At 37.4% G+C, this 13,861-nt stretch overlaps 1 protein-coding gene across 1 annotated transcript; it reads right to left on the bottom strand.

Moving 5' to 3' along the window:
* Positions 1-1,326: 1,326 nt before the first annotated feature.
* On the bottom strand, positions 1,327-12,715 carry LOC111895395 (V-type proton ATPase subunit C). The gene is made up of 11 exons (XM_023891479.3): positions 12,453-12,715; positions 12,299-12,367; positions 12,097-12,224; positions 11,926-12,025; positions 11,776-11,843; positions 11,526-11,667; positions 11,311-11,427; positions 11,033-11,158; positions 2,070-2,153; positions 1,878-1,957; positions 1,327-1,593 (listed from the first exon to the last, which is right to left on the bottom strand). The coding sequence occupies exons 1-11, from the start codon at positions 12,564-12,566 to the stop codon at positions 1,497-1,499; spliced, it is 1,125 nt and encodes a 374-aa protein (XP_023747247.1). The 5' UTR covers positions 12,567-12,715; the 3' UTR covers positions 1,327-1,496.
* Between the last annotated feature and the right edge of the window lie 1,146 nt (positions 12,716-13,861).

The raw sequence follows: 13,861 nt of genomic DNA, 5'->3' as shown, positions 1-13,861 counted from the left end.
GATGACACATGACAAAAAAACTACTCTTTTATTAGTATATATATATATATATATATATATATATATATATATATATATATATATATATATATATATATATATATATATATATATATATATATATATATATATATATATATATATATATATATATATTGTAGGGACAGTTATATTGTATAATCTTATAAATCCAACATGAGTGGGGCATTGTCATGCTGGTAGACAAACTGTTTCGTATGGTCATGTTTTTGTATTAAATTTATATAAAAACCACACCATACCAACTTAAACGAAACCCGACATATTAGTATAATTTCTAATTTGATTTTCAAATTATTTTAGTGAAAGTGATAGTACAGCATTTATAATAATATCAATTCTGAATAGTGTTTTATTAATATTTGAATAATTTCGTTGGTTCTCTGCTTTCCAGTTTCCACGAAAGAGATGTATACTTCCAACCAAAAGTACATTTCAAACCTTCCAAACAAATCTTCTTAAGACAATAATATGATAACCCAAAATTATGATAAGTTGTTTTATCAGTCTTAAACACCCTTGACACCAATATAAGTCTATCATCTCATCACAACGATATCTAAGATTAACATGATAATAGAGGTTTTTTGGTAAATAATAATTTAAAATGGTTAATATAAGATTCGTTAACCGTTAAAGACAGTTCTAATAAGTCTTTTGAATCATTTAACAGATATATAAAATTCGTTTGAACTTTAAATGGTTATATTTAAAAGTTACCAAACCGTCCCTAACTGAATCCATCTATGCACTCTTGCTTTATCTCCGTGGTCAAACCTCACCAAAGAGCCCCTAACTAAATCCATCTAGTACAAAACGTTCGTCTTTTTATCCAGAGGACACATGCTTTGTGAAAATAAATTTTTATTGATAGACCTCAATCCGTACCTTCTAGTATATTAAGTTTCTCACTTTATTTTACACGAGTAAATGATCCTTTTAAAACACAATTTATTTATTTTTTGTACAATTTGTTTGCCAAAGACTTCTACTCATGATCATTTACTTTCTTTTAATCATTGTAGTTTACATTATCATATCAAAGGATCCATCAATTTCATCTGCTCATTGTGATTCGTCTTCTCATCATCCTCTTGTTTTGCGGCTATAAGTGAGTGTTATTTATGATTTTTGGTATCAATGACTTAAATCATCCTACTCTTGATGATATGCATCTTGGTGCCTTTTGCAATCCTTTTTATACATAGTGATATTGTAGTACAATAAATAAACAAAACAAATTTCAAAATCAAACGTTTAACATCAAACAATCAATACAACCGTGTCTCCAACTAAAATCGGGTTAATCAACCCTATATAAATAATGATGATGATAATAATAATAATACATATATTTTAAATAAACATGACATTATTGGTTTCCAATCAAGAAAAACAAGAATCAATTCAACCTCTCTCTTTCTGTCTCTCTCTCTCTCACCTCAACACGAGTTTCATCATATGAGATTAATAGTGAAGGAGACATAAGGATGAGTGTCCGCTTCACCACCCAACCCACCCATGCTTCCTTCTTCATCCGTTTTCCAAAACGTGCTGTAATTCACAATGTCACCATAAATTTAAAAAAAAAAAAAAATTTAATCACATGGTTCTGAATCACGACAGTTTCAGAGATAATTAAATGGTGGAATGGACCACTAGTAGAATCTAGTATCTGTTGTTTCCTATGTTATTGATTGAGTAGGAGATCCAGGTTTTCTCAGACTAACTATTAATATTGCAACAGTTTTTATTAGTCAGAATGATTGTGTGAAATTAACCACTCATTTTTTCTTTCTTTTTTTTGTAGTTGTGTAGTGGAAAGATGTCAGGGTTACCTGTTGGAACTGTCGCATAGGGTTTCAAGGAGTGTACGTACTTTCTTCTCGTTTTTCACAGATGGTGACAATACAACAGACTGAAATTTATTTTTTTTTTCAAAAAAAAAAGAGTAAATGTTTTTTGAATCAGCATTGATTTATATAAGAAAAGAAAAGGAAATTGGAAGTAGGGATGTTTGGTTGAAATACCAAAAAGGAAGGAGGCAAGCCGTATCTCAAAATGGTCTCGGAAAATAAGCGGACAGCACAGAAGTGCATCCAGGAAGTGAAAACCTGCAGGATATAAAATTTATGAAATATTAAAATATAAAATTGGTATAATTGTTGGAGAAAATGTAACGTGGGAGTATAAAAATGTAACTGGTAAAGAAGATGCAACAGAAACCAATCACTTTTAGTTAAGTAGGATTTTTTTCACTATGTAATGTGAAACTATAAGCCTAAGCAGAATGCTAGGAGAGTTGAGCATCTCACATTCACCAAGTATTGTCCCTGCATCTCTTGCAGAGCAGTTTTCAGGGCAACTTTGTCTGGCAGCCAAGTCATGTAAAGATAGTGGGTTACAAGGTCTTTGTTTTTGACTAGTTTGCCAATAACAGCAAGAGCATAGACATATTCTTGTGCACGATTTTTCATCAAGATATTCAGAAGTTAGGTCTTAAGTGGTGTATTTTGTAGAAGAAGAATGGTGTATGTAGGCTTGTTCTAGAGCAAGCTATATAGATTGCGAGAAGTAATACCTTGAACATGACAAAAGGATGCTTTAGATATGGTTCAAATAATCAACATACATAAACGTGCATCATTGGAGATCCATTGGCAACAGGTGCTAGGAGATGTTTGGGTGGCCAAGGAATTATGATGTCCACGTAGCCAAATAGCTTATATGTAACAGTAATCATGAATAGTTCAAATGAATAATGATAACAGTAATCATGAATAGTGTCGTAGAACAGTAACCCCTAACTTTTTAGGGTAGGTCATCAGTCGATGTTGTAGTCAACGGTGGAGATAAGCCCTAGGTTTTTTTAGGTGGTGTCAGTAGTAAACCATAGGCTCTGATACCATAAAGGATCATATAATTGTGTATTGTATATAATGAATATAATAGGTTACATGAGATCTTTGTATATAGAGATAAATACTAAACTTAAGTACTCTCTTATAGACATGCACATCACTGAGATCCAAATCAGAAGTGGTGGGAGATGTTTGGGTAGATAAGAAGTTGTGTTGTGCGCGTAGTCAAAGAGGTTATGGATGAGGAGGAAGGGATGAATCATGGCCTTCTAGCAAGCATAGTTGGTTAGAGTAAGAGTGAAGCTACCCTTGTGAGTACATAGGTGAAGCTGGCGAGTAGAGGCATGGTTGGCAACAAAAGAGGGGAGGAACCAATACAGATGAACAATATACGTGAGCATTACATGACGACTGTTGTCAGCAGCGGTGGTGACGGTAAACACTAATTTTTGTTAGGGTAGGTGGCATACCTAGGCTCTACTACGATAAAGGGTCATGTAATTGTGTATTGTACTAAAATGAATATGATAGGTTACAAGAGCTGTGTATATATAGAGATGAATATTACACTTAAGCACCCTTTAGTCTCAGGTAATTACAAGAGTGTCTAATAGGTTACAGCCAGTGGCAGAACACAAATAAGGCCAAGGGAGGCCCCCTGCTTTTTTAGGTTGTTACTTACTCTATAGTTAGTTGACGAGAAAAGTTAATAAGTAGTTTTTTAACTATTTTATTTAAAGTTGCAACTACCACCAAATTTTTGTTTTTATAGGGTTTTATTCAAATATTACTTCCTTTACAATTTGTGATATATTTTTAGCATAAATATCTTCTTAATTCTTAAAGTCAACTACATATTATATGATGAATCTACATATTTTTCATGTGTATTAATAACTACTATAGTTTCGATCAAGGCTTCACTTAAATATAAACATAAACAAATAATCTAATCATAAATAAACCTAATTAAGAACCAATATTATTTCCTTATAAATTACCATAACTTACAAACAAATTTATTTATCACTCTTTCTATGCATGAATAGAGAAACTTAACTACTAAAAGTTTTATTAAATTATTGATAAAAGTTATATTTCTTATAGTTATTGTATTAGTCAAGTTTATAATTTATATACATTTATAGATTAAAATACATATTAGGTCTGAAAGTTGCAAGAAGTCGTTAGAACTCAAAGCCAATTGTGATAACTAAACATTAGAAATTTGCAAAAAAGGGAAGAAAAAACAGAATAAGAAATGATGATAACTATTAATAAGATGTCGCAAGAAAACTTGCCAAAAAATAATTTAGAGACAATTATGCAAAACTTCAAATACACTAAAGATCGACGAGTTTCATCTTGATGAACAATGTAAGAATGTTTAAATTAATTGTCTACTTTGGATTTTTGATGTCATAATTTCAACCAAATTAAATTTGTTTATATGGTTTTGTTTGAAAAAAAATGTTTGCTCATGTTCCATCCCTAGTTATAGCCATCAAGAGATGGCACGATATTTGAGAATAATTTTTCATATTCATGTATAGTATATTAAAGCTAGAAACTTTTGGTAGGATACATAGGTACTATATATATTTGATTTATTAAATATATAGATTAAATATTGGTTGTTGAGACATCTCTCCAATGTAAACTATTATTATACTTAGGATTGTTTAAATGGTATATCATAATCATCAAATGTATTAGCCAAAATATTTCAAGTTGCTATCTTTCAAAATATGTCATTATAGTTGTCAACCATTTAGGACATGATAAGATTTTTCTCGAACAATTTTAAGGTTCACAAGGAGGCTAGCAAATGGATCAATTCTTCACTGATAACTCCCCACCCCTGAAGGTTTACCAGAGAAACAGGCGCAAGGCCCAAATGAAGAATAGTCCAATTGAGTGATGTTTTCAGAATTATGGGAAGAAGGGTAATTCGGTCTTTTACTTTATATTAGTCAGTTATTGTTATCGTGCCACTACCTTTAGGCGTTTATCTTTTGCAGTGGGGGACCATTTTGTTTTGTCCTCTGCTAAGGGTATTTATATGCTGTCTTTAGTCATTTAGGGTATGCAGAAAATCATTGTAAAGTTCTTCTAGAACATGGAGAATTCCCCTCTCTCGAATATGGGGCTATCTATTTGAATATTCAGTGTTTTTCATTCATCCGTCACTGTTCCATTGATTTGTTTTGGAGTTCTTCTTATTTAATTGGTTCAGGGGAAGTCAACGAGCTATCAGTTGGTATCAGAGCAGTTCTATCCAATGGGAGGTGCATCGAAGGAAGGAGCAGCTGTGAAAAAGCTGGAAGATCAAGTGGGGGTAATACAGATCCAGCTTCAGTCTCATAATGGGGACATCCAAGAAATGAAGGCAAGGATGGACACTATCCTGCAGGGTCAGGAGGAGATAACTCAGAAACAAGAGGAGTCGAATGCAACCATGAAGAAGGTGCTGGAACGTTTGGATCTTATGGCTGGAACAGGAAGAGGAACGTCGACCGTTCATCAAGCTGGTAACTCAACTCCGGCAGGGAACCCAATAAACAAGAACAAGGGTATTGCAAGCTCTGTGGTGATAGGATCTGGCCATGGCGGGTCAGGTTCTGGGGGTTCAGGACATGGCGGCCAAAACTCCAGTGGGGCAGAGGGGATCATTTTTGGGTCCCTCCAGCAGAACGACGGGGGAAGAATGGGGGGTCGATATGAGTACAGGCATCGGAAGATTGACATGCCGACATTCGATGGTAATGACCCCGATGGATGGATATTACAGGCAGACCGGTACTTTGCAATTTACCAGCTATTGGATGAAGAGAAGATTGAAGCAGCGATCCTAGCTCTCAGCGGGGATGCGCTAGCTTGGTTCCGTTGGGCCAACAGACAGAAGGCGATCAACACCTGGGAGGAGATGAAGCAAGTGTTTCTTCACCGCTTTCGATCCATTCAGGGCGGCGATCTGTATGAACAATGGTCGGCTGTGGAACAGACGGGCACCGCCAAGGAGTACGTGAAGCGATTCATTGAGCTATCGGCGCCGTTAGATGAGGTAACGGAGCGAGTTGCCTTGGGAAATTTTTTGGACGGGTTGAAACCCCACATCAAGACTGAGTTGCGTATGTGGGGCTCCTCGTGATATGGGCCGTGCCATAGATTTAGCCCTACAAATTGATGAGAAGAATAGGGCCCTAAGTCAAAGTGGGTTCGGATCTCTGGCAAACCGAATCCCTAATAACCCACCACAAACGACGATACGGCAAATTGGGGGAAATTCGAAGGGATACACTAGTGGAACCTAGCTTCATTCAAATGCGTCGCCCCAACCAAATCGAGCCTTCGACAACCGTCGCCTAACGGAAACTCAGATCAACGATAAGCGAGCACGGGGATTATGCTACAGATGTGACGCTAAATGGCATAAAGGGCATGTGTGCAAAACCCAAGTGAATGTGATTCTTGTGGAGGATGGCGAGGAGTCAGGAGAAGACCCGGACAATGGTGACGCAACAGGTATGAATCCGACCACCTTAGACTTGGTAGAGGTGGCACCTGTTATCGAAGTTTCGTTAAGCTCGGGAGCAGGACTTTCTTCTCCTAAAACTATGAAGTTGAAGGGGGTGGTCTGGGACCAACCTATGGTTACTCTAATAGACCCAGGGGCTACTCATAATTTCATATCATCAGCTTTGGTATCCCAATTGAAGCTTCCAATAAATGATACGGAACCGTATGGGGTACAGATGGGTACAGGAGACAAAGAAACAGGCAGGGGCATTTGCAAAGGGGTTTTACTGCAACTGGAAGGTATTGATGTTGTGGAGGAATTCCTTTCTCTTCGGCTGGGAAGTTCAGATATTATTCTCGGGGTTAAGTGGCTGGAGACACTGGGAACTACTCAAACGAATTGGAAGACCCAAACAATGGCATTTGAAGTTGGTGGAGAGTCGGTATGTCTTAAGGGGGATCCGTCCTTGGGAAAATCATTGATCACTCTCAAAGCTATGTCACGAGAACTAAAAAAGGAAAAGGGCGGTGTCTTAATTGAACTTAGCAATTCGGAATTGGAGAAGCACGAGGAGGTGGAACCCCCTGAATTTCTAAGAAGCTTATAGCCAGCTTTGAAGATGTTTTCCAAGACCCAAAGGGACTACCACCCAAGAGGTTGCAGGAGCATCAGATTGTTTTAAAGGAAGGAACCCCACCGGTGAGTGTACGACCGTACCGGTACCCACATTTTCAAAAAAATGAAATCGAGAGGATGATCCAAGAGATGTTGGCAGCAAAGATCATTCAACCTAGCAATAGTCCCTATTCTAGCCCTGTCGTCTTGGTTAAAAAGAAGAACGGTTTTTGGAGATTCTGCGTGGATTATTGGGCTTTAAACCGAGCAACAGTCCCAGACAAATACCCCATTCCTGTCATCGACGAGTTATTGGACGAATTGCACGGATCAAGGTGTTCAGCAAATTGGATCTCCGATCCGGATATCACCAAATTCGAGTACGCTCGGAGGATATCCCAAAGACCGCCTGTCGCACACATGATGGTCATTTTGAATTCAGGGTGATGCCCTTCGGCCTCACTAACACACCAGCTACATTCCAAGCTCTTATGAACGAAGTGTTCCGCCCCTTCCTGAGAAAATTCATCTTGGTGTTTTTTGATGATATACTGATTTACAGTAGAGACGAGCTCAGCCATTATGACCATGTGAAGACAACTCTAGAGAAACTCCGGGAACATCAATTATATGTGAACTACAAGAAGTGCGAATTTGGGAGGGCACGACTATCCTATTTGGGACATGAAGTATCGGAGGAAGGTGTATCGGCGGAGGCAACAAAGATTCAAGCAATGGTGGAGTGGCCCTCTCCCCGCAACATAAAAGAGTTAAGGGGTTTTTTGGGGCTTACTGGATACTACAGGAAATTTGTGAAAGGCTATGCCTGCATCGCCACCCCACTAACGGATCAGTTGAAAAAAGACAGCTTTCGGTGGAATGAAGAGGCTGAAAATGCTTTTCAGGAGTTGAAGCTAGCTATGACCACTGTTCCAGTTTTAGCAATGCCTGACTTCACCAAGACTTTCATTGTCGAGACTGACGCTTCGGGGTACGGGCTTGGGGCGGTGCTAATTCAAGAAGGAAGACCGATTGCATACTATAGTTGTGTCCTGGGAGCTCAAGCCCGACTAAAATCAATTTATGAAAAAGAACTAATGGCGATAGTCAAGGCAGTCATCAAATGGAGGCCGTATCTTATTGGACGGAGATTCATAGTCCGGACTGACCAATTAAGCTTAAAGTATATTCTGGAACAAAGAGTGGTGGGAAGTGACCATCAAAAGTGGGTATCGAAGCTCATGGGGTTTGAATTTGAAGTGCAATATCGTACGGGAGCAAGCAATAAGGTGGCAGATGCCTTGTCTAGAAAGCATTCCTCTATTGAGTGCAATGAAATAGCCGTTGGGTGTTGGGAGTTCTGGGACAAACTGAAAGCAGAATTGTCAGAAGATGCGTTCATCAACAGGATTAAGAAGGAACTCTTGGAGGATGAGAATTCACACAAGAATTTTGGGCTCTACCGTGAGAATCTTTTTTTCAAGGGCAGGTTGTTTATACCCTCCAAGTCACCCCTCATTCCAGAAGTCATCAAAGCCTTCCATGATTCACCGGTAAGAGGTCACTCAGGCACAAAGAAAACTTATCAAAGGGCTGCAGCAGAGCTTTTCTGGCAAGGAATGAAGGAGGACATCATTGAATATGTCAAGCAATGCGCAGTTTGTCAGCAACAGACTGCCTCACCGTCAGGGCTGCTACAACCCATTACTCTACCTACACAAACATGGGATGAAGTCACGATGGATTTCATCGAGGGGCTACCTCGGTCGGAAGGTTGGGACACCATATGGGTCCTAGTGGACCGGCTGAGCAAATATGCCCATTTCATTCCCCTCCGACACCCGTTTACTGCAGCCAGCCACAGTGGCTGATAAATTTATGAAGGAAGTGGTGAGACTTCATGGATTACCCTTATCAATTATTAGTGATCGTGACAGGATTTTCCTCAGCCAATTCTGGATGGAGTTATTTCGTCTACATGGGGTGGAGCTAAAAAGGAGCACCTCCTATCACCCCCAAACGGATGGGCAATCAGAGGTGGTGAACCGCTGTCTCGAAACATACTTAAGATGTTTCTCTTCCGGTAATCCGAAGACATGGGCTAAATGGCTAGCTTGGGCAGAATTTTGGTATAATACCACTTATCACACGTCCTTGAAGAGTACCCCCTTCAAGGCTCTCTATGGTCGGGATCCTCCACCCCTCATCCGCTTTGAAGGCCAAAATACCCCTATGGATGCCTTGGAGCAGCTTCTAGAAGACAGAGATGCAATGTTGGATGACTTGAGGATGAATTTAATCCGAGCCCAACAAAAGATGAGGGATCAGGCCAACAAAAACAGGGCAAACGTGGAATTTAAGGAAGGGGACCTGGTGTACCTCAAACTCAAACCTTATAGGCAGCAAAGCTTAGCTAGACGAAGGTATGAAAAGTTAGCTGCTCGATTTTATGGACCCTATAAGATCCTTCAACGAGTGGGGAAAGTAGCATATAAACTAGACCTGCCACCAACAGCTACTATACACCCAGTGTTTCATGTCTCCCTGCTCCACTCAGCCTACGGTATCCCAAGCAATCCCACCTAACTTCCCCCACAGTTGAATGCTGAAATGGAATTGGTGGTACGGCCCGCATCAATCAAAGGAGTTCGGAAGAAAAGGGGGAATAGCCATGACAAGTTAGAGGGCACAGAAGTCTTGGTACAGTGGCAAGATTTATCTGAGCAAGAAGCAACCTGGGAAGATTTTGAGAAGCTGGACAAGCAATTCCCAGAATTTCACCTTGGGGACAAGGTGAAACTTTGGGCCGCCGGTAATGATAACTCCCCACCCCTGAAGGTTTACCAGAGAAACAGGCGCAAGGCCCAAATGAAGAATAGTCCAATTGAGTGATGTTTTCAGAATTATGGGAAGAAGGGTAATTCGGTCTTTTACTTTATATTAGTCAATTATTGTTATCGTGCCACTACCTTAAGGCGTTTATCTTTTGCAGTGGGGGACCATTTTGTTTTGTCCTCTGCTAAGGGTATTTATATGCTGTCTTTAGTCATTTAGGGTATGCAGAAAATCATTGTAAAGTTCTTCTAGAACATGGAGAATTCCCCTCTCTCGAATATGGGGCTATCTATTTGAATATTCAGTGTTTTTCATTCATCCGTCACTGTTCCATTGATTTGTTTTGAAGTTCTTCTTATTTAATTGGTTCAGGGGAAGTCAAGGAGCTATCAGTCACCCTTGTCAAGAAAGCACAACAAAGAGACAAGGGAAGATGGGATAAGAGGCCCAAAGGTTTCAAGATAAGCATTAACCTTTTCTTAGAAATAAGGATTAGTTAATCAACTAGGAAGATTAGAACCATACATAAGGATTGAGATTAGTAGATTATTATGCATAATTTTGATAACTAGTTTAATATTATAAATGAGCTTCAAATGGGAGAGATTGTTGCCTCTGGAAAGCAAGCCCAGTTTTTTGCTTTCTTGGTTTCAATAATTAAGTTTTCTTCCGGTTTCTTTGGCGTTTAGTTGGCTGCACTCTAGGTCTCACCTAAGATCCTTAATCTATCCGAGGCTCTCGTTAACTGGGGCACTATAGAACCGATGGTCAGTACCTCTTTACTAGGGAAGGGGTTCAGACTGACTTGAGAAAAAGAAGAAAGAGAAAGACTTTCTGCGACAACCCCTATTACTACTGGGGTAGCTCCCGAACCTTCTTAAACTTCTTCCCTCGAGACTTCAACTTCACTTCTCAATCGTCTAAAAGAAAAGGTGATCTGTAGTTGTACGTCTCTATTCGTTGAGTTGTGGAGTCTGATGGTTGCAAGAAGGCACATTTAATTCATCCTCTTTCATTAGATTGGTTCTTATGGTTTCATAGACTACTAATCTAATATATTTGTATAGATCTTCTATTGTTTTCTAGACTATGAGCAACTATTAGTTGTGTATAATCTAAAATTAATAATTTCACGTTGTAATTTGAAGGGAAATGGAAGTACCTCTCCATAACTGGTATAACACCATTGCAAAAGAGAGCTTTTCAGGGATTCCTGATCTTGCATCAGTTTTTCAAGCTCCTGTTTCCGACCCTCTTGAGTTTCCGAATTATATTCAAAATCACGAATCTGAATCACAATTGGAATCATAAAGAAAAACATTACTCAAAATTATCAAATATTATGCAGCAATATCTTATTCAAGAACTCCACAGTGCATATGAGATCCTTGAATCAGTGTCACTTCAATGCAAAACAAACAAACTAATTTACAAACTCACTTGAAATCCTCTTTCGCGTGCCTTAATTTTGAAATTGTCAGCATCACGATTGAATAATGTCACAGTATAGAGAGCATACTCATTATCCTCATGTAGATTCTTGGAGGATCTAGGGACCTAGAACATTTAATTCAATCAAAATGACAAAATCAAGAAACTTTTAAGCAGTATTAAGATCAGAGTGACAGTACACTAAAGACTGATGATGATCTTACCACATAAGTTGTTAATGTTTCATAGCATGACAACCAATCCTTCTGGGAAAACTTGGAGACAACAGCAATGAGAGTAACCAAATGTTCTGAAGTGACTATGTCCTCTGGTTTTACCAAATTGGACAGATCACGAACAGCTAAACTGGAAAATGAAATCAATCATGATAAAGAAGTAGAACAATAAACATTTTTATACTCATCTGTTATTGACCACTTATGAGTCATTGGTGTGAAAAGGCATTAATTTTACCTTCCAGTCTGCTTTCTGTTGATTGCATTGAGTTGACTACGAACATTGTTATACTCAGCAATACGAACCTGACAAAGTGCAAAACAGGAAGCAACAGTAAAGGCTTTACCTACAAAAATGAAAATTACAAGATACAGGGCAACCAATTACCTTAAGATCATCGTCTATCTTGGCCACTTGCACATGAATACCATCCACAATCTCCTTAAGAGGAGACATTGTTGGATACTTAGCCTCATCCCACACAAATCTACAATCACAAATTCAAACAGATCAAGAACATTCTTTCATCAAATTCAAAAAACACGTACAAGAAATTACTTGGTGAGATATGAATCCACCGGAACCCCATCGACAGTCAAGGAGCTAGCGAGAATTCCCGATGCCTTCTCCAAATCTTCGATCTGACGCCGTATCTTATGAGAACATCCTTCGATAAACGTATTCGACTGCACAATTGCATACACATCACATCAAATCAAATCAAACAATCCCCTAATAAATATTAAAAACAATTATTGACCTTGAGTAGATCATCGCTGAGGGCTAACAACGAATCGAGTGTACCAACGCGGAGATTTGGGATATTGAACTGCAAAATTATTCCGATTAGTTTCAGCTATGTAAGATAACAGAACAGAACAGATCTTTCCGTGCGATTATGAAGGTCGTTATACCCTGTAGAGAAGAGTGTCGAAGGAATTTTTGGAGATGGATTCTTGTAAGCGACTCCATAGAGAAGTGGCGGAGCTGTGAACGGGAAGAGAAACTATCCAGTACCTTGTCGCCATTGTTATTGAAGTTATGAGATCACGAACGGAGCTTCTGATCTTCCAAGATTTAGAGGAAAGAGGAAAAGATATATCTTCCTCTTATGATTGCAGTTGGCTGTTGGTTCCTAAAACTCTCGCCTCGTTGAATCCGGGTTCGGGTTTCTGCAACCCAATTTACGCTCCAGGCGACCCGCTAACCGTCAACGCCTGTTCGATAACCTCGACATTTTATATTTAGAAACCTTCAAATCTTCTCTAATAAATGAAGGTTTTTTTTTGCCACTTATCACACTCTCATTCATTTTGCTACATGTCATTTTGTCATTTTGTGGTTATTTTGAATTAATTTTTATTCCATATGTAATTTTATGGTTTTCCTATTTTATTAAATTCCATATGGTATTTAAATATAATAATAAATGCATATCAATTTCATTAATGAACTTTCCTTATAATTTTAAAATAAAATATGATTAATTTGCTTTGATTATTTTATTTAAATTATTTGTTTAAATTTAAAAGAGAAAAAAAATACTTTAATTTTAGTAATTCAATATTTTTCTCATTTTTCTTATAAATTCAAATTTCTCAAATGTTTATACATATTTAATTATTTTAAATACACCCATGTAATACATGGGCTCACACCTAGTCTACACTAATAAATGAAAATGACTTTTCCACATGTCCTCTTCTCATTCATTTGGACACATAGCATTTTTTAGAAATTTTAAATTTATCTATTTTCCGCTTGTCATTTTATTGTATTTTTAATTTTATTAAATTAAAATCCACATTTAATATATAAGGTAATATATATGTAAGGTATTTATTAGAAATGGTTTATATATGTAATGTATCTAATGCATTAAAGTCTCATTAATTGTAATAATTCAAAAAATTTCTTATTTTTCTTATAAATTTAAAGTTTTCAAATTGTTAAAATTTTATATTTAATTTTTTTTAAATAAACTCATGTAATACATTACATGGGTCTCACACCTAGTAAAGAATAAATCATAAAAATTGACCAAAATGGAAAAGATTTTAACAAAATTGTATTTTTTCACTTTTTATAAATGTCCATTGGAGGATGTTAACGTAAACTTATTTTTTATTAGTGATTTTTTTTAGTAGTTCCACCAGAAAAAAACTTTAAAATGAATCATAAGAAATTTTAGAGCATTGTAAAACTATTCACAATATTATGAAATTGATAAAAGATTTTTTTCCTTTTTGAAGTTTTTTTATGCGGTAAACGTTCATCTGAAAATCAATTTTATTTAGTGGTGGTTTGGAATAGATTTTCATAC

The sequence above is a fragment of the Lactuca sativa genome, chromosome 4 (assembly GCF_002870075.4).
Source record: "Lactuca sativa cultivar Salinas chromosome 4, Lsat_Salinas_v11, whole genome shotgun sequence".
Taxonomy (NCBI): Eukaryota; Viridiplantae; Streptophyta; class Magnoliopsida; order Asterales; family Asteraceae; genus Lactuca; species Lactuca sativa.
Note: the sequence above shows the minus strand (reverse complement) of the source record. Positions and strands in the feature narration are given on the sequence as shown.